General features: G+C 44.9%; 1 protein-coding gene across 1 annotated transcript in view; it reads left to right on the top strand.

Annotated features, from left to right (window-relative positions):
- The first annotated feature begins 24,320 nt into the window (after positions 1-24,320).
- Positions 24,321-25,200, top strand: part of Serinc5 (serine incorporator 5) — a 94,088-nt gene continuing 93,208 nt past the window's right edge. The window contains exon 1 of the mRNA XM_038323473.1: positions 24,321-24,505. Coding sequence (XP_038179401.1) covers positions 24,479-24,505 — 27 coding nt within the window. The 5' untranslated portion in view covers positions 24,321-24,478. The remainder of the gene's footprint in view (positions 24,506-25,200) is intronic.

Here is a 25,200-nt window from a genome sequence, read left to right as displayed (position 1 = left end):
GGAGAGGCCAGAGTCATGGGATACCTCCAAGGAGAGCTCTGGACTAGGTGTGGAACAAGCCCAAAGGGGAGAAGTATGCTGCAGTCGACAAGCTGAAAGAAGTTGTCGATCTGAAGGTAAGACATGGAAATGCAGAATTTGGGAGTTTGCCCTGCTGGGTTTTGGTCTTGCCTTAGTGTAGTATTTCCTCACTATGATCCTTTTCTTCCGTTTTATAATGGTAATGTATATTCTGTGCCCTTGTATGTTGGAAGAATGCGATAGTTAAGAGATTGCCATGAGCCCCAGATGAGACTGAACTTTGGGCTTTTTATACAGTGTTGAGACTATGATAGACCACGGGGACTTTGGAAGTTAAACTGGATGCATTTTGCATTATAATATGGCTACATGCTTATGGGGACCAGGGACTAGAATGTGGTCATTTAAATAGAATGTTCTCCATAGACTCATATTTTGAATGATTAGCTACCAGGGAGTGACACTAGTTTAAAGGATTAGAAGGATTACATGATGTGGCCTTGTTGGAGAAAGTTTGCCACTGGGCATGAGTTTCAAGATTTGAAAAATCTGTGTTAAACCCAGTCTTCCCATCTCTCTGCCTAAGGATTAGGATTTAGTTCTCAACTACTTCTCCAGCATGGTGCCTGCCTGCAGGCTGCCACACTCCCCTCGCGATGATAATGGACGGAACCACTGAAACCCCCAATCAAATGCCCTTTTCTTATAAAAGTTGGTCTTGGTGTCTCTTCACAGCATTAGAACAGTGACTAAGGAAACCTTCTGTGCCCCAAATGGCTTTAGGATTTCAAATCAAAATGTGACAGAGATTCGCAGGTCTAGAGGGCCATCAAGGTCTCTCCCCTCCCTCATGGTTGGCTTTGGACCCCGCCTCCATTTCCTTGAAACACTAGAAAGTAAATTTCAGCTTTGACCATTTAAGGATTAGGGCCTGTTGGGACTCCTCAATGGAAAACTACTTCCTCCTGGTCAAAAGTATCAAACTCTACTTCTGGCTTGGGTAGAGACATGGAATTCCAATCTGCCACAAAGATGCAAACATTACATACCAGTGTCCTCCTCGCTTGAGAATTATTTAAAAAACAAACAAAAAAAAAGACAAAACAAACAACAAAAAATAATCATTCCAAGTTGGGCGGTGGTGGTACAGCCTTTAATCCCAGCACTCAGGAGGCAGAGTCAGGTGGATTTCTGTGAGTTCAATGCTAGCCTTGTCTACAGAGTGAGTTCTAGGGCAGCCTGATCTAGCATGAAGAAACCCCTTTCAAAAGAGAAAAAATGAATTATCCCAGCTGTGCCTGCTAATACACATGGGACAGGAGACTGGCTCACAGGAAAAACCGACTCACCCTAGGATGTGCTCAGGCTGATAGAGAAATATTTATTCCTTTAATAAGAGAATGTATTTCTCTCAGGCAGCTGCTTTCAGCGTTCCCATCATACAGCACTGCTCAACCTGTCTGCTTCTCTGAATCTAAGTCAAAAGACTACAGTTTTCCCCTTACCGTTTTCTTGTCTTTTTCTTACAGATACTGGCCAAATGCCTAGCATGCTTTCCCTAACCTCTGGGCTTTCTCATTTGTTCTTGGAAGCTTCTCAGCCATTTCTACCACAAAGCTGCTCCCCCACCTCCAGTTTTCTGAATGTGCTGGTTGTCGTGGACCCTAAGTCAAAAGTCTGTCTCTAAATTCATTTGTTAACAGACTAAGACCCCCAAGATGGAAGCCCAGCTTCCCCAGTGACAGGCAAAGCCTTTCTCTAAAAAACCCAGGCTGATGCAATTAATGATAGTAAAACTTGCTTAGCAATTGTCAGGCCCCGGGTTGGATCCTAACCATTGGAAGAAAAAAAAAGTAATCTTGAGCCAAGAAAGAATGTATACTATGTCAGTGTGATGAGATGCAGCGAAGCGTTTGCTCACAGAAGTTTCCAGAAGTGTACCATGGAAAATGAGATGAGCACACAGGGGCTAAGACAGAAGGGCCACAGGCAAATAAGAGTATTCAGGAGGTCAGGCTGGGCTTCATAAGGAGACTCTGTTTTTCACTGATGACAACTTATGCTGGAGAGGATGTGGGTATAAAGGGAACACTCCTGCATTGCTGGTGGGAGTGCAAGCTGGTACAGCCCCTTTGATTATCAGTATGGCTATTTCTCAAGAAAATTAGGAAACAACCTTTCTCAAGACCCAGCAATACCACCCTTGGGTATGTATTCAAAGGATGCTCAATCATGCCACAAGGACATGTGCTCAACTATGTTCATAGCAGCATTGTTTGTCATAGCCAGAACCTAGAAACAACCTAAAAGCCCCTCAACTGAAAAATGGATAAGGAAAATGTGGCACATTTACACAATGGTGTACTACACAGCAAAAAAAAAAAAAAATGACATTTTGAAATTTGCAGGCAAATGGATGGAGCTAGAAAACATCATATTGAGTGAGGTAACACAGACACAGAAAGACAATTATCACATGTACTCACTCATAAGTGGCTTTTAAACATAAAGCAAAGAAAACCAGCCTACAAATCACAATCCCAGAGAACCTAGACAACAATGATGACCCTGAGAGAGACATACATGGATCTAATCCACATGGGAAGTATAAAAAGACAAGATCTCCTGAGTAAATTTGGAGCATGGGGACCATGGGAGAGGGTTGAAGGGGAGGGGAGAGGCAGGGAGGGAAGCAGAGAAAAATGTAGAGCTCAATAAAATCAGTAATAAGTAAGTAAGTAAGTAAGTAAGTAAGTAAATAAATAAATAAATAAATAAATAAATAAATAAATAAATGAGACCCTGTTTTGACGAAGGAAAGAGAGAATCTCAAGCAACTTGGTTGAGATGGCTAGGAGGGTGAAGATGCCGCTGTGTGAGCTCGATGACCTGAGTTTGAGCCCCAGAACCCACAGGAAGGAGAATTCTGACTAATAAGTTAGCCTCTGCCCTGACACAGCTCACATAGCTACACTCACACCAAACGCACACACATGCTAAAAATAAAAATAAAATTACTGTCAATAAAAATAAAAATAAAATTACTGTCAATAAAAATAAAAATAAAATTACTGTCAAACAAACAACCTAACTGTATACTCCATGCATCAGGAAACTAGAACAGGAGTGTACAAGCTGAGCTCAAAGTCGTCGGTGGGGAGGCAAGGAAAGTAGGGTGAAACACTCAAGTAGCTTCACTTTGGTACATTTTTAACCCTTTGGAGTTGAGATTTTTGTTTGTTTGTTTGTTCGTTCATTTTTTGAAACAGGGTTTCTTTGTGTAATAGTTCTGGCTATTCTGGAACTCGCTTCACAGACCAGGCTGGCCACGATCTCACAGAGATCCACCTGCCACTGCCTCCTGTGAGGTTGAGATTTTTTTTGTCTCCTGGATGAACTCCACTAAGGGAGCTTTTCCTTCTGAACTTTCTCAGAAATCTTTGTAAAATCTAGCAATACCCCCTACTACAGTTTTTGTTGTTTTGAGACAAAGTGTTACTAGCTGGAGCTTGCCTAAAGTTCACACATGACATGTAGCCAACCAAGTATGACCTAGAACTTCTGATCCACCTGCCTCCACCTCTGAAGTGCTGGGATTCTAGCTGTGCATCTCAATGTCCAGTTTTATGAAGTGCCGGGGTTTGAACCCAGAGCTTCATGCATTTGAGGCAAGAACTCAGTAACTGAGCTACGTTCCCAGCCCTACCCTGTCTCTGCTTTCCAATACTTGGATCTGCCATAGATAAACATGAGTTCTTCCTTCCAGCCCTTTGATTACATCATAAGCCCTTTTCTTCAAAAGGTTTTGCTCTTTCCAGAATACTTTGCTGTTACCTTCCCCAAGCACTGGACCACAAAATGTACTCATCAACAGTTGTCACGGGGGATGTAAAATGCATTAATCAACAGTTGTCAGAGGGGACACAGGATCCTTCTGGCAGACTCTTAGTCTTATTGACAAAATAATTTGAAAATGGATCCAGAAAGAACTTGAGGACAATTTTGTTGGCATTTGAGAGAAAGAAAACAGGCAAGGCAAGATTTCTTCTTGTGGAGTGGACTTTAACCCCCATTAGCCAGCTGTTCGTAACTGCCAGCATTGGAGTGCATTTTTAGGGCTGTCCCCTGCATGCTGGCCATTGCTGTGGTTCATAGGCATCACAGCTGGATAGGGACTATGGCCGAGTCTCCCTTGGCAGCAACTTAGTACTTATGTACTATGGAAGTTAGTTTGCAGAAAAGAAGGCTTCAGGTTAAATACAGCTCAAATCTTCCAAGTCGTGTCTTAAGTGGGCAGTGTCTTCCAGCATTAGGGACCTACCTTCAACCTCTGAGATGGTTTTTTGACTTCATTTCCTTTACAGAATGAATAGTATCCCGTTGTATCTATGTACCACATTGTCATTATCCATCCATTTGCTGCAGGGCGTTTAGGTTGTTTCCGTTTGCTGGCTATTGTGAATGGAGGTGCAGTGAACATGTCTAAACATGTGTCAGTGGAGTAAGATGCTGAGTCCTTTGAGGATATGGAGGTGCAGTGAACATGGCTGAACAAGCGTCGGCAGAGTATGAGTCCTTCCAGGATGTGCTAAGAGTGGTATAGTTGGCTGTATTACAGGTTTAGCTTTAGCTCTTTGAAGATTCCTCATACTGACTTTCTAGCCCTTCCCACCAACAGTGAATGGAGAACCACATGGCAAGCTCAGCCTCAAGGGCTAATCTACAACACAACTCCTGCACTGAGGGCCCAGGGAACATTGAAGTAGAGGTGGTGGAAAGGTTATAAGAGCCAGAAGACCAGGAAGTCTCCTAAAAATGGTTGTTCGAATGAGATCTGAACAAAGACAGTATCATTAGACAGGCTAAGAGAAATGGGAGAAAGCTCATGGAATTTCACCTGTAGACAAAAAAATCACAGGCAGTTTAGGTTTGCTGAGGGAGGGCAAATTAAGTGTCTCTTAATTACAGAACTCATTAATTACTGTAATGGATTATCCAGTACAAAGTGGTCAGCCCTGAAGTCATATACACACAAACAACAAGAACGGACTCATCAGGTTGTAGTTATATATGTGTGTACACACACTTATGTAACAATAATAATTGTTCCTGTCCCTCAAAGTTAACAATACAAGCTTATAACTGTAGTCATTTGTTTCACTACAGAAACTATTTCACTGTCTCTATAATCTAAAGCAACATGTTGTACATTTTGAATATACATAACGGAATTAGTTAAAAAGAAAACAAGGGGCTGGGGATGTAGCTCAGTTGACAGAACACTCACCTAGTTTACATGAAGGCCAGGGTTCAAAGCCAGCCCTGCATAATCCAGGCATAGTGGTGCACACCTGCAGTTCCAGTATCTAGGAAACAAACAGAAGACTGGGAATTCAAGGTTATCAGCTGCTACATATTGCATCTGAGGCTAACCTGGGATACATAAGGTTGTGTCTTGAAAACATGAGTAAATTAAATAAGAACGAAAGAAACAAACAACTAAAAAAGAAATAAAAAGAAGTGTGTGTCTATGTGTGCTAACCCTGTCTGGGTTTCTCATCAGGCTCAAATAGGTCTTGTACAATGCTTTGTGTAACTTCCCTTATTTCTAGTCTCTGAAAAAGTTTTGTCATACAAAGATTCACTGTCCCTTGAAGTTTACTAAAGAAATTGCTGAAACTTCCAGTGTGAACTTCTGCATGGACCGGATGGTGTCTAGACACCCTGACAAATTTAGTAAAACAACTACACATGCTCAAGTGAATCTTGTTTAAATTATGCAAATGTTTTGCTGAGCTGGCTAAAAAAAAAGTAAATAAAAAGGCCAGCGAAATTAGAAATTCTGAAGAAGCAAGAAACCAGATTCTTCCTGGGGGTATCTCCAAATTCTAGCTCAATCCCAATGAACTGGAATCTTGTCTTTGCTGGCTAAGTCTGTTTCAGGTGGGGAGGGGAGGAAGTTCACTGCAGAGCCCACTTCAGTCCCTGCAAAGCTGGTCTAGGAAGACAAGCCCAGGCTTGGCGAAAACTCGAAATCCATGCAGACAACAGTAAGGAAACTGGCTTATGCTGACCTTCACGCTGAGCATGAGGGGAAATGTCTCCCTCGAAAGTTTAAAACCCATTTTTATTTGAGCCCAGAGTGGCCCAGAATAAATGTCTCATCTTTGTAAATAGGTGTGGTCTCAGTGACTACATATTTCTGACCAATGGGATGTAAGTAGTTGTACTTCCTATGTTTCATTTTGGACTTTTCCATGTGCGAAATGGATTCTTCTCCTTCCTCCTGTTCCTCCTTCTCCTCCTCTTCAGACAGGGTTTCATGTTACTCAGGCTGGCTTCAAACTCACTACCTAGTCAAGAATGAAATCTGATCCTTCTGTTCCTAACTCATGAATGAGATTCTGTCAGTAAATAATGGTTTTTAATGTTCATTTCTGGCTTGAGTGATCAGAGAGAGAAAGGAATTGGAGCAGGCAGTCAAAGTCTTTACCGCAGAGTCACAGAAACACTCTGTCACATGAAGGGCTCTCTAAAGAAGGTCCCAACCCCTTTGACCCAAGATGTGTGCAGTAAAAACATAGTCAATGGTGGGATGCAGAGGAAAAGTGTGAATCATGTTTGTCTTTATTCCAAAGGAATCTAGAGCTTTCTATGCACGAGGGGGAAGTTGAGGAGTTACTCAGAAAGGAATGTATGAGAGAGTATGTGTATGAGAGATGTGTGAGTGTGTACGAATGTGTGTATGTATGTGCACACGAGTGAGTGTACATGTGTGCATGTGTGCATGTGTGCAAGTGTATGACCATGCACATATGTCTAAATGTGTGTGTAAGTGCGTGAATGTGCGAGTGTACATGAGTATATGTGTGCGAGTGTATGACCATGCACATATGTTTAAATGTGTGTGTGCATAAGTGTACATGTATAAGTGAGTGTGTATATGCGTGAATGCATATGTGTTTATATGTGTGTGAGTATATGTGTATATTTTAGTGTGTATGTATGTGTCTGAGTGTGTGTATACATGTATGTATGTATATGGAGTGTGCATGTTATTTAGATGTGTTTTGCTTATAATATGCTCATACTCAGACAGGGTTGGGAATAAAATGAAATTATTAAACTGAATTTAAAAAGTGCAGTTTTGCCAACTGTAGGAATAGAAGCTCCAAAATAAAAGGACCAAGAGCCCTACTTGTCTGGAGTCAACCCAGTGGCTTGTGCTGGCACACAGTTAGAACCTAACTCCTGATGGTTACTGACATCCCAACCCCCCACCCCCCTCATGGCTCATCTCAGGAAGACAACTGTGTCCGGCTGGGCTGCCTCCAGCTGGTGACCTCTGTTTTAAAAGACCTCACACTAATGGCCCAGGAGATAAGATCAGGAGACTTCTCTTGACAGCTAAAAGGGCCTCCTTTCCTTGGGGACTGTTAGAGCTGGGGTGGGGCAGGCAGCCGTTCTGAGAATTAGCCCACTGCGTTTCTGTCTGCAGTATCTATTCTTCACTAAAATTTTTGTATCAGTTCTGGCATGGTAGATACTTTTTCTCTATACTTTGATCTCATTGTTGCCAGCACAACACTAACATATTTTAATAAAATACTCTTGTGAGGGAAGGTATGAGGGGCGAATATAGTCAAACTACATCGTATGCTTGCCTAAAATTCTCAAAGAATTAATATAAATAGCCTATTAAAATACTCAAGCTATTTCTTGCTATTTGTTAAAATGATGGAACTGTATTTTACTCATTTATGTAAAATACCTTAGAACATAATTAGCAAAACTGGTCTTCCCTGAGCAGTCATCCAACCAGGCTTAGCGTCTGCCAGAAAAAAATAATGTGCTGTGTGAATAATTGTGTTATACATTTCACAGAATAATGTGAAATGCAGAGAAATAAATTACAAAATTTATTTGAAAAAGTAGGATATGAAATTCCGTCTCGTTAACATTATAATAAATATGTTAATATTTAATCTATTTTTTGTAGAAATCATTAGAATAAGAGCAAGCCTGTATGCAATTTTTCATTTCATTAATTTATAATATATTATTTGCAGTGAAAATTATCAATGATCAGATACTGTGAATGTGTGCATTAGATTCTGGTGCTACTTTTTAGAAGTAATTAAGTTAAAATGTGAAGTGTTCAGATATAATACCATTAATTGCATTAACTGCTAGCATCAAAATTTCTTTGTGTATTTAAAAGTGACAATGATATGTATGCATTAAACAACTAATGACTTCAGCTTTTGAGATGAGATAGAAAACATTAAACATTGTTATATGAGATGAGCCTTGAGTATAATTGGAACAAACACTTAAAGATAAGGCTTGATTAAATGTTTCGAGTATCTTATTAAATAATGCCTTCCATCCCAAATGAAGTCGCTTTTGAAAAATTCTAGGCTGAGTTTTATCACACAAGTTATCTATGGTATGAAAAACATGGTTGTTCTACCTGAAGACAGCAAATCAAGGTCAACGGGCTTTAACAAACACCAAAGAACTTTTTTTTTTTAACAAAAATAAAGTTTGCAGCAGCAAAAATAAACCAAACCACTTCACTTTCACCCCATAACACTTCTTATCAAATCCTTCTCCGTCCTCTCTGTGCATGTTGTGAAGGCACCATGCATGGCAAGCAGTGAGGTCAGAGGACAAAATTCACGCGTGGGCTGTCCTCTTCCAACAGGTGGGTTCTGGGCTCAAACTTGGGTTATCAAACTTGATGACAGGCACATTGACCTGCTGAGCCATCTTTCTGGCCCTACATTCTCAATTTTGTTTTATTGTTTTTTTTTAATTTTTAAATGTGTGTGTGTGTGTGTGTGTGTGTGTGTGTGTGTGTGTGTAATGTACCCTCTGAGGCCAAAAGTGGCTGATTCTTGAAACCAGAGTTATAGTACAGTTCTAGGAGGTTGTGAGCCATATGACATAGGAGCTAGGAACCCACTGAGGTCCCCTAGAAATGTAGATTGTGCTCTTAGCCACTTAGCCACCTTTCTAACCCCTCTAAATTTCCACCGTTACTATAACATTTCATTCTTGTGTGTGTGAGAGTGTATGTTCTCATGTTCACTTGTGTGCATGCATATGTGTGTACCAGTACATGTGTGTGCAGAGGCCCAAAGTTGGCACTGATACCATTCTTGATTGCGCCCTACTTTATTTACTGAGGCAGGGTATCTTGGTTGAACAGAGCTCCCTTGTCACCTAGTCCGGCCCCATCACATCCTGGGAATCCCCTTCCAGTCTCTGCCCCTGTGCCTGAACGACTTTTGTGTGAGTGCGGGGCATCTAAACTCTCATCCTCGCTCTTTAACGCCGAACCACCTCCCCAGCCCAGCCTTTCACTATGAATAGAAACGTGCTGAGGTTGGAGAGATGGCTCAGTGGCTAAGGACACATGTTGCTCTTGCAGAGGACCTGGGTTCGATTCTCATCATGCACATGGTGGCTTGCAAAAGGCTTGGGTAGGTTTATATGCATGGATTAATCATGAAAGGAAATTTTCCAGCATCTTTGAAAACTCAGCAGGGCACTGAATCATGAGGAAGAGCAGACTGACCGAGGGAATTCTTATATAAGATGTAAGAAGCACTGTTGTAGTCTCTGAGTCTAAAACACTGTAATTGTAGGGGCTCCACTATTTTATAGGCTCATAAGAAAGAAGAAACGTTGCCAATTAAGCTGTGACAATCTTTTTTTTTTTTTACCACCCAAAAATGTTACACTATCCAAAGAGCTTTTAAAAGTGTATTTAAAAAGGTTTTAAAGCTTATAAAATAAACGGGATAAAGTATACTAAATTGTCCTCCTCAGTCAGTGTGGCTCACACAGGCCACAGCTTGACTCAGTCAATTCCTTCAATGGCCGTGGAGTCACACACATGGTCTCCATGGCCAGACTGAAACTAAGCTGCTTGTCTAACCTGCTAAGGATGATCGAGATTACAGAGAAATAGCAATGAAATGGTTCGAAAGAAAAGCAAGGATTAAAAAAAGAACTACTTTTTGGTTTTGTTTTTACCATTTTTTTCTTTTCTAGACAAGGTCTCATGCAGCCCAGTTTTGACTCAAACTTGACTTGAACTTGCTCTGTAACTGAAGATGACTTTGAACTCATGATCCTCTTCGCCTCCGCTTCCCTACTGATAGGATTACAGACCCGTGGACCACCATACTAGGTTTCGTTCAGTGCTGGGAACAGAACCCAAGACACCATGCTCAGAGGCGAGCACGCTATGAAATGAACTACATCTCTAGTCAAACGTTTTCTGTTTCTTCAACAGTTTAATATAAATACTCTGGGCTAGGCGTGGTACCGGATGAACAGAGTAGGAGTCCAAAGTTGCCCTTGGCTACATAAACTTCAAGCTACGTGAGGCCCCGTCTCTAAACAAACAGATTCTCCAGTTGAATCCACTTGAAAAGCATTTCTAAAGAAAAGGCCCGCTCTTGTGCAACTGGAATCCCATTGTGAATAAGCAGACAGGATTCGTGGGATTCTCTTCCTGTGCTATCCCAGGGAGGAAATTCTGCCTTTTGTCCTGCCCAGAGCCAGGTAGACATCTTTCAAGAGAAATCCTCAGAGAAAGCCTGTTACTGATTTCATGAAGCTACAGAGTTTTTTTTTTTTTTTTTTTTTTTTTTTTTTTTTTGGTTTTTCGAGACAGGGTTTCTCTGTGGCTTTGGAGCCTGTCCTGGAACTAGCTCTTGTAGACCAGGCTGGTCTCGAACTCACAGAGATCCGCCTGCCTCTGCCTCCCGAGTGCTGGGATTAAAGGCGTGCGCCACCACCGCCCGGCGAAGCTACAGGGTTCTTAAGGCAGTTAACTAGCTGTGGTTCTGATCTAGCAATCACCTTCAAAGAGCTTATACTTCAAAGGTGCTCTGGGTATAATGACTCAAAGAGACACTGGCGTTTAAATACAAACTGAAAAGATAGGCCAGCATAATACTATTTAAACCAATGCTCTCACCTCTAGAACTTTTAGGAAATGAGAGTAGATTAATGAGGAGAGCTGAGGGGGATTGAGGGGGTGTAAGGAACATAATTTTAAAACCATTTTGTGTGACTCAAAAGCCATTTTGTGTGGCTTGGAATGTGGAGATAGAAGTTTGTCACTAGACAGCTCTGGTAAGAGCTAGGCCTCAGGAGCAAGCCCCTGGTAGGCCACAGGGCAGCTCACATATGCCTAGTCTAGGACAGGCCTTGTTATTCTAATGAGCTAACTCCAACATGGTGTGATGTGAATCAGTCCCGAGCTGTGAGCCCTGGGAGTACCCAATGAAGTGACATAAAAATTGGTACTTTGGGAACATTCTCTAGGATTTCACTGCCATGCTCCCCAGATGCCTCATCTCTAGCTCGTGACATTCATCAGTAAGAGGACTTGAGACTTTGTGCATGGCCCTGGCTTCAGCGACCCCTGAACTGTCACTGCCCCACACAGACCTGGCTGACAGCCCTAGCCATTGGCTTATGCTCTCTAGGACCTCCTGGACCTCCATCACTGCCATCCTCCAGGCTGCCACAGCTAAGAGACTTCCCAGCGGGCTCAGGTTAGGTCTGTAAGCGCCCGAAGCATCCTCACCAGAGAAGATTCCCCGGTGGAACCCTGCAGTGGCATTTCTGCCCAAACCACCATTCCCTGCTTCGGGAGATGGCTGCTTAACTTTTATGTTAGCACAATATTGTAAGGAATGTTTGTGTGAATAAACCAAGCATATTCGAAGGACAGATCTTGTGTGGACATCCGAATTGCCGAGCTCCCCACAGCCCACAGGCTGTGCTCACCGCGGGGCACAGGGGAATTGGGGGCTGGTGTAAACTGCCTTTGTCTCCCTTGCTCTTCTGTCAGTCTCAGCTATAAGCTGTGTTACCTTGGAATCAGGATAGCAAACATTTGGACGATTGAATTGTAAAATCAAAGAAGATAGAATAATTTTCCCCGCTCTGTAGAAGAACAGAAATGAACCATCTTTAGGAATGCTTTTAGCATTTCATAGTAAATGTGTGTAGTATCTGCACTGTGATGATTATTTACCAGAGTCACAGGCTGGGAATCAAGCTGAGATAGTGCCCAAGGTTTAGGGTCTATAGGGTTTGACTAAGGTAAACATAATGTCTGCGGGGTCAGGACTGGCCTGGCCTTAAGAAAACATAGAAGTCACTTAGGCTGTTGAAAGCACAAGTGACCTCACTTCTCAGAGTGGGTTTATGATTTAAAATTAATGCTCAATATTTAGGGGGAAAGGTTTGGCTAAGTGAACACATAAATTCTGGGAGATAAGGCAGAGCCCGTCTTATCAGACAGCAAAGGATCACCAGGCTGGAAAGCGACATCATTGCTGGCATTCCCGGAGAGCGGCTTCGCACCTCTTCCCCTTGAAGATGTAAGCTGTGTGTTTAACTTGCCTGGCTTCTCCGGCACTTAGCTGTGTGCACAAGGCTCTTTGTTCTCTACGTAGGCACTTAACCAAGGCAGAGTTGGGGCAATTTATGGTGAAAGGTCTTGGCCAGGTCACACTCTTTATCTCAGGACGGTTCTCACAGTCTTGCAAATGTCAAGGAAATTGCTGCTGCTTGGGAAACCTCCCTTTGCCTCACAGGGTGTCAGTTTTTCACAGGCCCGTGATTGCAGATAAACTGAGTGCAAGAACAACTCAGAAAGGGGAGGATCACAGAAGCAAAATGGAGTCTGGTCCATCATTGGATCCCTTCAAAAGGATTCGGTAAAAGCTTCCGTGCATCCTAAAAACCTGAGTGTACCCGATACATCTTATAGATGGGGGACATGTCTTCTTATCGTTGGCATCAGGACAAGGTCTACCTATAATCAGAGAGGACTAAAAAATTGAAATTAATTTGCTCCCAGAAGACTGCACAGGGCTGAAAAGCCTGTTGAGCAACTCCCTCCCCCTTCATTAGTGTGGAATCTGGGTCCCCTGGAGGGTTGCCCAACAGTCCTTTCCTTTGCATGGTCTATACTCAGGTGGCTCACCAAGCAAATTAACAATGTGGTGGGATTAAAGGGAGAACCTTTACAACATGAAGGCGGAATTTTAAAGCGCTATTTTAGAGCCCCAGACCGTCAGCACTCTGTGGTGGTCGCACAGAGGAACCATTTCTTCCCTGCTGTATTCTAGCTCTCTAAGCTATAACCAGGCAGCACTGCGGTGACCTATGTGTAGTCATTAACTGGACTTGAAAATCAAAGTTCTTCGACAAGTTCTCTCCATAGGAACTAGTGGGATTACATTCGATTTTCTTTCTCTTTGTATATAAAGAGCACACCGTGTGAAGGAGGAGTCAGCCCTCTGGTCAAACATGAGCATGAGGCTGCAGCGAGCACTCAGGGGTGGCTCCTGAGATACAGAAGACAGGCCAAGGGGCCCCCCCTTTGCTTTCTAGACATTTTAAGAGCAAAAAAATGAAAAAGTTGGAAGCTGTACCAAAGTGAGATTTACAGTTATTGTATAATTAAGGAAACATTTAATCATGTTTATAACTTGAAATTTTTTAAAGATTTATTTTATTTTTAATTTTGTGTGTATGTGTGTGTGGGTGTGTGTGTGTGTGTGGGTGTGTGTGTGGTGGGTGTGTGCACGTGAGGCAGAAGATGGTGTGGGATTCCGTGGAGCTGCAGTTACGGTGGCTGTGAGCTACCCCATGTGGGTGCTGAGACCTGAACCCAGGTTCTCTGCAAGAGCAGCAAGAACTCTTAACCATTGAGTCGTCTGAGAAACGGGAAAGGAAACGAGTCACTGGGAGGAGACTCAGGGCCCAAGAGAGGTCTGGTAAAAGGAACATGTTCTTAACTCCAGCAGCTCAAGGAAGGCCGATGCTTAAGAAGGGCTTCTGGATGGAGCTGCTGATGCCTCTCATCAAATGCAGAGAGTTAACTAAGAAAGGTGACGTGACCTCCAGAAAACCAGTGTGAAACAGAAGGGACTGAGAAACAGGTCCCCACGACGGGGAGGCTAGGCAAGAAGAAAAGGAGAAGGGATTTGCAGGCAGCTCTTCTCCAGACCCCATTTGGACCACGTTATCTATGCCAACTTCCTGTAGTATAAGGGGCCTGACCCAAGTCCAGAATTCATCTGTCCCGACACGGACAGTAGGTGCTTCCCATGCTGGAAATTCCTGTGGGCCACAGAATAACGTGATATCCTCTAACACAGAGAGCGATGGGGAGTCACCGCCTTTTCCGGTGGACTGGATTCCTCAGGGCTTGATGAGAAAGGTGGGGTGTCTCTTGTCAGACACAGAGGAGCCCTTGGGTGTTAAATAGACAGTTTTCCTTCACGGCCTAAAGAAAACATGCCTGAAGCAGGAAGGTAGAGAGAAACTGTTGGGTCCAGAGGGGTTGTGCAAAGATGAGAACACCACCAAGTCTAATAAACCAGAAGCAAACTTTATTCCAGAAACCAGATCCTAGGAAACCCAGAAGCAAACTTAAAAATAAAAAATAAAAATAAAACATTGCGGGGCACAGAAGCTTATCAGCTAGCTGAGACACAGCCAGAGATGGTTTGTTAGGCTGCGGCAAAAGGCCTGTTTTTGAACTCATTTTTTATAGTAGGGGCACCAAGCATTAGCCCTGAACAAAGGAATTTTTACAACCTTGCCCTGACCCTTGGGTTGGTCAGCAGAGACCATAAAGAGGGGAGTGAGTGCTAATGTCAATGGGTAAATAGGCAGCCATTATGAAGTATGTTTCAGAGGAGATTACAACGAAAGTCACTAATTGCAAGAAAACAGATGTCTTTAGCAATTAGTCAGAAAGGGACTGCCAGTAATACTAGAAGGTTAATAAATTAGGATTAACTGGTTTTTAGGCCAGATACTTAGAAGATAGTGGAAAGCTTGTCACATTATCTCAAGGTAAAACTCAGATACTGACTGCCATACTTTACAACCTCCATTATCAGAGCTCATCAATTAAACCATTGTATTTGTCCACTGTCTCCTGGTACCTCCAGGTGTAAACTGCAGTCTTATGCCTCTCCTCTGGTGGCACCAATTTTTCATAACGGAGACAGTGTCTAACCCAAAGGTCTCATATCTCTGTCTCCTAAAGGTTAACCCAGTTCACATCGGTTGTTTATCAAGGATGGCCAGGACACTACTCTCAATTTGCAGGGAGAAGCTCTGGCCTTGTAAATAAAACAGTTAGTTGTGAAATGACCTAAACTTCCCAAGCATCTGAGAAAATAGCTCACTGTGAATGAATGATCCTTGATCTGCTGAGAAAGCTGCTGATAGTCTGTTTTTATTCTTTTAGGCTTATAACTTTATATTTTTTTATTTCTATATTTTTATTTTTGAAATCTACATTTTTATTTTTTTATTCTTGGACTCTTCAAAACAAGAGCCATCTGAAGTCGGGGTAAGCAAATGGGAGGACAGCTGGAGTGTAGCTCCCTGGTAGAGCTGGAATATAGTTCCCGGAGAGTGCACCTGCCTAACAAGGGGTCCGTTCTGAGAGCCTTCCCCCCCCACACACACACACAGGAGAAGTAGCTATCCTTCACATGGGGGTGTACTCAAACATTCCTCTAAGCCCCTCCCTCTGGGCAGCTGCTTCAAGAGTTACTACTGAGCCTACCCACTGTCTGAGCTGTAGCTCAGAAGGTCTAACTTTTTCTTCTTTCCTCTTTCCTCTTTTTACATCTCCCTCTTCTGGATCCCAGCTCAAATCCTAAACCCATCACCTGTTTGCCCTAACCTTCCCAGTCCTTTCTCCCAGCATTCACACCCAGCACAGAACCTCATAGATCTGCCGCTAAGGCCGCTGCTTTCTTGGCTTCTAACCCCAAAGTGTTAGCTTTCTTCAGTGTGCACATCCTCCTCTGAGCAGCTTACCTACTCTGTTTATTTGGTTTTCTTTCGAATTCCAATAAAATTGTCCTCAGGTTCCCTTCTTTATCAACCAGACTAAGAACCAGCAAAACGAACTCTGCATCCCTTATGACTCAGGACGGGAGCTGGAAGGGACCCACATTAAAACGGTGTACAGGGCTCTGAGGGAAAGAGAAGGCTGTTGGAGAAGATGGAACTGACATGGTTGATCATCTGGGAAATAAGAATGGGAGATCAGGAAATGGGAGATGGTTTAGCATTCACCTGGCATCCCGGGACTCCTCCAGGGAGACAGAAGGCAGAGGCAGAAACGGTTCTGAAGCCTGCAGGCCAGGTAACCTGGACTAGGCATGGCAGCAGCAGAATCTATGAGAGAGACTCTGCTTCAAAGGGGTAGACGGTGAGAACAGATTCCTGAAGGTTGTCCTCTGACCTCCACATGTGTGCCAAAGGCATGTGCAAGCCTGTACACATGCATGTGCATATGTACACACACACACACAAACAAAGAAATTAATAAAGTTTAAAACGTAATAATGACAGAGTAGATGTACAAGTTGAGGAAGATGAAGGATGGGTTCAAGGAAAGCCATGCAGTTTAAAGCACGGCCAAACATTTGTTACAGGATAGATCCTGGTCTAAGGACTTACCGTGTATGAACTTCCCAGGCCTCCAATTTTATACAGAAGGAAACTGAGGTGCACAGAAACAAAAAGGTCAAAAATAAAGTAAAAATACGGTACTTTCACAATAAGCCCCTGACTGCCAGAGCTCTGCCCCAGTAGCTTTTGATGCCCAATTCCTATGCCTAAAGCTAACTCCCAGTGGCCCAATGTCACTTCTAGTTTCCTTTCCTGGTGCTGGGGCAGGTCAGTCATCAGATAAGACACTCTCACAGATATGGCCACAGGCCTCCAGACAGTGGGGTCTGGGCAGTCCCTCAGTTGAGATCTTCAGATGTCTCTAGGCTGTGTCCAGCTGATAGTGGAGGCTAATGAGGGTAGGGCCTTACCTAAATGGACAACCTCAGAAGAGATAACAGGTGTTGTAAAATTTACCTTTTAACACAAGAGTGAGGTGATTGCGTATCTGTTCAATATAGACCACAGACAAGAGATAGGACCAGTAACTTCCCTTCCCCTGCTCTCAAAGAACTTCTGTTTTTTCTAGGGATGAGTCTCTATCTGAGAAACCGCCTGCTGTGTTTCTGTCTGTCCTTTGACTCTTTTCTGTCTCTGTTCTGGCATGGGAAATGGTCTTACCCCATATCTCTGGGTTGTCATCAGGGTCCTAGCATGACATCTTCCTCAGAACCCGAGACCAAATGAGACACCAAGCCGAGCTTGCCCTGGGTCTTGCTGTGGGGTTAGAATATACTGAAAGGGTAGACTGACTCCAAGAAAGGCTGGCGGGGTGAGGACTGAAAAATAAACAGGAAAGAAATCGTATCTTTATCTAGTATGTGGTTATATAGTGGGCACTTCTTACTAGCCATACCTATACAGCTGTTGGTTGCTGACTTTCTGAAGACTATGATCTACAAAGGCAGGTAGGGGGAGGCAGTCTCTGTTGAGAGTTCACCCCACATGGAACAGCGCGAGGGTATTGTCTAGACGTACGGTGGTACACAGGGGAGAAGTGCTTCTGGGAAGAGAACTGGAAGGTTGGGGATTGAGACAGATGCTATTTTTCATTTCATTGTTTTAGAATATTATTGCGTTTTAAAACTTCTTCATGGTTTAATTCATTGGTTTAATAGAAATAAAGTTATTAGACGGGTCGGGTAGAGACATCATGAGGTTCTCTTTTTGCCTGGAATCCCCAAACTTACAGGCTATCTATTTAATTAGCTCTTAGTTAGAATGTTAATTAGCAAGAGTCTATGTAGCCAAGGACATTCTGAAACTCATTATGTAGCCCATTCTAATCCCAATTCATGATATCCTGCCTCTACTTCCTAAATACTGGAATTACAGGAATGTACCATTATGCTGGGTATATTTATAAATGATTTTTTTTGAGACAAGGTCTCACTAGGTAGCTCTGGCTGACCTGAAACTTGATATGAAGACCAGGCTGACCTCAACCACGTTGAGATCCACCTGCCTCAGCTTTCCGAGTGCTGCAATTAAAGGCATGTGCCACCATATCTGGTAGTGGTTTGTTTTGAACCAATATTAAACTCCAACCACTAATTCAGTCCTTACTTAGGATTTCCATTGCTGTGATAAAACAGCAGGACCAAAACCAGCTTAGGGTAGAAAGGGCTTCTTTTAGCTGACAACTGTCAGGTCACACTCCATCACTGAGGGGAGTCAGGGTGGAACTCAAGGCAGGAACCTGGAGGCAGGACTCGAAGCAGAGGCCCTGGAGGGATGCTGCTTACTGGCTCGCTCCCTAGGTCTCGTTCAGAGTGCAACTCAGGACCACATGCCCAAGGGCCGTTCTGCCCACAGTGATCTGGGCTTTCCACACCAATCATCTATCAAGAGAATGCTCCACAGGTTCGCTTACAGGCCAGTCTGATGAGGTATTTCCTCAGCTGAGGTTCTCTCTTCCTAAATGACTGGCTTGTCAAACTGACAAAAAACTAGCCAGCACAACTGACCCCTTGTCAGCTAGAGGCACAGACAACATCACTGTTCAGCTACGTTTCCTTCCTCAATTGTCATGTTAATATCACAGCATAAAACATTCCAACTCCTAGAAGTCCCACAGGCTTTGAAGATTCAAGTGCTTTAAGAGTCCAGTCTTTCTCTTTAAAATGTTCACTCTCGCTGAAACATTCAAAGTCTCTCTCAAATCCCAGACTCTCTTAAGTGTAAAAGTTAGCTCCCTGTAAAAGTTAGCTCTTTCTTATTTTGAAACGGGAAAGCCAGGGCATAGCTACAATCAGATCAAAGCAAACATCGACGCCCAACAGTGCAAAGATCAGTGCTGGACTCACAAGATCGGGAAAGCTTGGAACAGTGCCACCCCTCTGGCTCTGCCATCCATAGCTCACACTGTTTGTCCTGTAGGCTTGGCCAGCTCCACTCCACACTTGCTGCTGTCCTTGGTGGTCATTCTATGGTACTGGCATCTCTAAGAAGCTGGGGTCTCCACACTACTGGGCTGTACCCTCACCAGCAGCCTCAGTTGCTGCTTTCCTGGGGGACTCTGACCCTGCTACATGTCACCAAGCCTCAGCTTCTCTCCATGAATCCTTCAACACTGGGCTTCTATTGTAACTGAGCCCGCCTCTTCACCAATGGTCTTTTCTGAAGCCCTGCCCCAGCACCAAGATCAGCTGTTCCCCATAACCCCTTTACACCTTCCCAACCAGTACTACCCGAGGGACTCATGAACATTAGTAAGTTCAGTTACCAGCACCAGGTATAGCCTTGGCCTTCTCTAGATCACAGCTGCTGTGTGTTGATCTAGAGTCTGCCTTAATGATACACATTTCTTCTTAAAAGTAGCTGATTCCTTGACCCCAGGTGACCAGTATTGATTGTTCAAGCAAAGAATTTGCTTTAGTGGTTCTGTACTCTTCTTCATTACAGCCAATTCTTTAGCCTCAGTTGACCAGAGCCATAGACTCTGATAGTCTTACAAGGGCTCTCAAACTTCCCTGTGAACCTTCACAAGTCAGGCCTCCATCAGCAGCACCGCTCTTAGCGCTACCTGCGCGTCCACACTCCCACAGCTGCTCATTCTGAGCTGATTATTCAATGGCTTTTTCAGAGCAAAGTTCCAAATCCTTCATAATCCTCCAGACAACATGGTCGGGCCTGTCACGGTAATAGTCCATGTTTTAGCACCAATTTTTGCCTTCGTTCTTCTATTGCTGTGATAAAACATCATGACCAAAGGCAGCTTGTGGAGGTAGGAACTGCAGGCAGGAACTGAGGCAGACATCGCGGAGGATCACTTACTGCTTGCTCCCTACAGCGTGCTCAGCCTGCTTTCTCATATAATTCAGGGCCATCTGCAGAGAGGTAGCACTGCCCACAACGGCCTGAGTTCTCCTTCATGAATCACGAAAGAGGAACGCATCTCCACAGATTTGCCTACAGGCCAATGTGATGAGGCATTTTCTTAATTAAGATTCCCTCATCCCAGATATGTCTAGGTTTGTGTCAAGTTGACAAAAACTGAATGACCACAGGCCCAAGAGACTTCATACAGGAAGACCATAGAAAAAAATGTAATATTTAAAACTCACCAGTTGGAGCCTGGAGGTGGTAGTGCATACCTTTAATGCCAGCACTCGGGAGGCAGAGGCAGAGGCAGAGGCAGAGGCAGAGGCAGGCGGATCTCTAAGTTTGAGGCCAGCCTGATTTTCAGAATTAATTCCAGGACAGTCAGGACTATACAGAGAAACTCTGTCTCCAAAAACCAAAAAGAAAAAGTCAGCAGAGGGGATGGGGTATAGCTCAGTGGTAAAGCACTTACTTAAAAAGCACCAGGCCCAGGGGTCAGTCCCTCACTCTGACAGCAACATTAAAAATCAACAGAATGTATCATTAAATTTCTTCCTCAAAGTTGTTAAAGTTTTAGGGGCTACATTTTTTATTTGCCTTTAGTCAATTCTTGAATTGGAAATGAAATTTGTAAAAAGATTTCTGAAAAAAAATTTCTAAAGAGAGGTTGTTGCTGGGTGTGGTGGTCGCGATGCCAGGACTGTGATCGCTGTGGTGGTCTCGACGCCAGGACTGTGATCGCTGTGGTGGTCTCGACGCCAGGACTGTGATCGCTGTGGTGGTCTCGACGCCAGGACTGTGATCGCTGTGGTGGTCTAGACGCCAGGACTGTGATAGCTGTGGTGGTCTAGACGCCAGGACTGTGATCGCTGTGGGTTTCTGCGAGTTTTTTGGCCAGCCTGGTCTACATGTTGAGTTTTGGACCATCCAGGGCTACCTACTAAGATGTCGTCTCTAAAAAGGGGAAAGGGTGTTGTCTATTTTACATTTTGATTTTAATAACACATACATATTTATCTCACTATTTTCAGTTCAGTATGTGGTATTTTTAAATATTACCTCTATCAAAAAAAGAACCTAATTCAAGGAGGGGAAAAGAGCAAATTATAAGCTACTTATTTCTAATTTTATATGTAACACACATATATAATTATAAACAAACTGAAGCTAGTTTAGTTAATTTAAGAAAATTTTTGTGGGGAGAATATTTTACCTGGTCTGCCAAGAACTACAATCTTACTAAAATAGATCTGTAACTGCTTGTTCCTGAAAAAGCCACATCAAAAGGGCCTGTCTGTACAACTACCTTTGAGTTAGGAACACTGTATCGCTTCGAAAAGTATGCAGACTACTTAAAAATAGTAATAATAATAGTAAATTAAGGTGCCACTGTTTCTGTTGGTCTCCTAGCAGTTCCTCTATTCTTGTTAGGGAATCGTACATATCAAGGGTGCCTACAACCTGATGGGTCCTCAGAGTGGGGAAGTGGGAAACCTCTGTGCCTGCCCACACATTTGAGATCTTTGATCAAAAGAAGAGTGTACACAGATTTTCTCCTTTTTCCTGCTGACAAGTCCTGGTGTAGAGTTTCTTTGTACAAGTAGCAAACAGGCCTACAGCAGCCCACGGGTCAGTCCAGGCCTTCAGCACAGAAATCTATATTAAGGAGACTGGAGGGGCTGGGCACCCTTGGGAGTTTGAGCTTAGAGTTGCAGCCTGCCTTGGCTAGAGGGTTAGCCTAGAACTTTGGCATTCTGAGCTAGTCTTGGCCATAGAGTAGCACACGCACTCTTCCTGGGCTGGGCATGGATGTCAGAAGTCTGCTGAACATGCAGAGGACTTACTTCTGAAAACAAAAGGTTTGTCCTCCTTGGGCTTCATGAAGGCCTTAGTAACCTCAGCAACCACAGGGACGGCTTTGGCATCCTGGACCCAGAGCCTCCTGTGTGCTGGCAAGTGCCGTATCGCTGAGCTCCACTCTCAGACTCTAAGCTCTTAGACTGTGCTTCTCGACAGTTTCCTTCGGAAACTTGGACTCCAAATCCTCCTCTCTGTTGCTGGGGTTTCTATGTTTCTTTCCGTATTTTTGGGAATGGAACCTGGGACGCAAGGCCTGTCAGTGCTGATGTGAAACAGCTCTTACTCTCAAGGGAATAAGAGATTGTTGATTCTGGGCCAACTATGAATACCCACGGCTTGGGAACATAATTTCAGGTTGACTTGAACGACATTCTATTGCAGAAGAGGGTACATGAACTTTTATAGTCTCGGGGGAAAAAAAAAACCTCATAAAGGAATGCATTTACCAAACACTTTGGTGGGGCTATTAGATAGGAAGATAAAGCAGAATGGGGAAATAGCTACAGGTTTCAGACATGTTTATAACACTCAGCTTCATGGTTGGAAGCCAGCACTCTGCTAAGCAGCACATTCCGAAGGCTTTACCTAATAGTTATGAACATGTTAGGTCAGATTCTGGAGGTGGGCAGTAAGTGCCCAGTGAGACAGCCCGAGATAACATTCTCTCTTTCCACAATCATGAAGGTCCAGGCTAGTCTGCCAGACTTCAACACCAGTGTGTTAAGGAACAGAAAGCAATAGTATCTACTGAAAGCTTCGGTTCACACCAGGCATGGCAAGGCTTCTTCCACTGAGTGACATTCCAGCCTGCAACCAGCTTTCTTGATGCCATTTGTAAAAATGGCTGTGCACGACATGGCGTTTGTATCACAATCCACATAGATCTTGAAAGGGCTGGGGCCAGAAGAGAAAATCACAAATTACCTCTTCATTTCACTCAAACATACTCATTAATACAAGTGATGGTAAGTCAGAGCTTCAAAGAGGTCATGTTATCCAGCCTGTTCTTAGTCAAGCTAGAATTTGTAACTTCCTTTAGGAAACTCAGGTTTTTCTTAATGCTTTTTGGTACCACGGTATACATCTGACATGCCCGCAGGCTGTTTATTATTGTTGGCGTGCTGGGAAGGAACTCCTGCAGGCTGGGCAAATGCTCTACCATCCAGCTCCAATCCCAGCCCTACCTCCATTCGTGCTTTCTCTACAAGACACTGACTCCCACGCTACGGATCCGGATCCTAGCGTAGGTTTGGCAAACAAAGAAACAAACAAAACCGAAACAAAACAAGGACTCTGGTAGGAAGTCCCTGATCCTAACCCAAGGGTGTTTGATGAGAATTCTCCAAAAGGTGTGGAGACGTCCCAGCTCAAAGGGCTGTGGGTTTTTACCTCGCCTACACCTGTTGGGGCGGTTTCCACAAAGACAGAAACTCTTGGTGTCCAACCGGTTTCCCCAGGGGCTGAGTTTCTAAGTCAAGCGGCCTTCCTGCAGCAAACAATGAGGTTCACTGTAAAGCCCCGCAGAGGTCCTGGCTCTGAGTCACAGGCCACCACCCAGCAAGGGCTGCCTTGATTTGGTGTGCCATCGCCCACACCCCTTTAGGTTTAGTTACAGCCGCTGTCTTCCTAACTTTTCTGGCCTCCAAGCAGGGCCTGCTTCGCGTGGATGTTACTCTAAGCTCCTGGATCTATGACGCTGGGAGATTAGGCGCTAATTGTCAAAAAACTTTCCGTTAGCCTCTCCCTCCTAAACTTCCCAAGACCAGTCAAGCCCTGGGTTGTGTGCCTGAGGACCAGACACCAGGGTTCCCAACTTTGCCTTTTCACTTCCCGAGACTCTAAGGCAAACTATTTGAGGTGCTCGGGCTCCCCTCTCACTTTCCTCCGTAAAGTTTATCTGAGATACTCTTTCAGTAAAAAGGGGGCTGGTGTAAAATTCATACTAACAGAAATAGCTTTACATTTGAAGTGACTGTGAGGAGAGATTCAGGTAGAGGGAAAAACTCGGCGCTCCCTTGGCATCCAACAAAAAGGAGAATTGTTAGATCCTCCTTTGAGCGTGGGTCAGGTGAGAGGAAGCGAGGACGCCAACCGAGTCCCTGGATTCCGAGACCGACACTCGGGGCAGAGCTCTTATCAGAGCCCCCAGAGTTCCGCCGAACAGCAGGTGGACCAGTCAGGCGCCTGGGGATCTGAGGCTGGGCGGACCCGCAAAAGAGGGGCCTTGGGGGGCAAGACGAACCGGTGGACGCCTCTGAAGAGCGAGAGGCGATTGCAGCCCAGGACCAGCGGTGTCCCTGTAGTGGGACCCGGGCAGAAGAGTCGGGAGGGGGATATCTCACTAGGGCTCCATGCTTTACTAACGAAGGCAAGTGGTTTTCGCTCATCGGAGCCAGGGCGGAGGGACGACGCGACGACCGGGCGGGTCGGTAAAACCCGGAGGGACGGAAGTGCCAGGGAGGAAAAAGCCCGCTGCGCCGCCCGGAGAGGGGCGGGGTCTGGAAAGGGGGCGGAGCTTAAGCGATGGGCGGCATCTGCAGGCGAGGGCGGTCCCGGGGCGGGGCCTGTGGCGCGGGGCGGGGCTTGGCGGCGGTTGTTTTCAGGCCGCCGTAGGCTGATCTCAGCTGGGGCTGCTCGGCTCGCGGCTTGTAGGAGAGTCTCGCTTCCGAGACGTGCGCTCGCGGACGGAGCCGAGAGGGCCCGAGTGGCGGCTCAGAGGGCAGCGTCCCTGAGGTCGTCGGCCGCGGCGATGTCTGCACGGTGCTGTGCTGGCCAGGTGAGCGAGACGGGCTGCCTCGCGGGTTGTCAGAACCGTGAACGAGCGGCGCGCCGGGCTCGGGTTCAGGAAAGCCCGTGGGCGGGAAGGGACGCGGGGGAAGCCCGAGAGGCAACCCCCACCCCCTTCCCCGCGACCTCGGCGTCAGGCCTCCGGGATTCCCGGCTGGCGGGGCGAGCCTGGCTGGAGCCGAGAATTCCATCGGTTCCCGGGACGTGTCACCTCCGGAGCTTCGAGTGAGCGCCGCAGCTCTGCTGCCACTGCACTGCCTGTGGGATGAACCGGAGGAAAAACGTGGGGTCGGACAAGATATGCTTCCACGCTCCGAATACAACTCGAGTCAGTCCAGGCAGAGAGCGTTGGCATCTCCAAGTCTAGAACGTGGGCTCTGTAGTCGTGAGAACGCCTGGAAACCTGATTGGCAAATTCCCGGGCACAAGTCTGGGCGCAGGGAAGGGTCAACCCTGCTTCCTGGGTTTACCGACCGGACCCGACCCAGCCCTGACTGGGCACGAGCCTTCATAACCTCCTTGGCAGTTCATCTTGCTGGAACCTGTTTTGTAATCTTGCTAGTTAAATTCTCGTTATCCAAGCTATACGCGTCTCCTAATAGGAGAGAATTATTAGGTTTTAGCCCTTTAATGCTAATTTCCCTTCTTTCGACAGGGTTAGAAAAACAACAGCGAACTAGGTAA

This window comes from Arvicola amphibius, chromosome 3 (genome assembly GCF_903992535.2).
Source record: "Arvicola amphibius chromosome 3, mArvAmp1.2, whole genome shotgun sequence".
In the NCBI taxonomy this organism is placed as follows: Eukaryota; Metazoa; Chordata; class Mammalia; order Rodentia; family Cricetidae; genus Arvicola; species Arvicola amphibius.
Note: the sequence above shows the minus strand (reverse complement) of the source record. Positions and strands in the feature narration are given on the sequence as shown.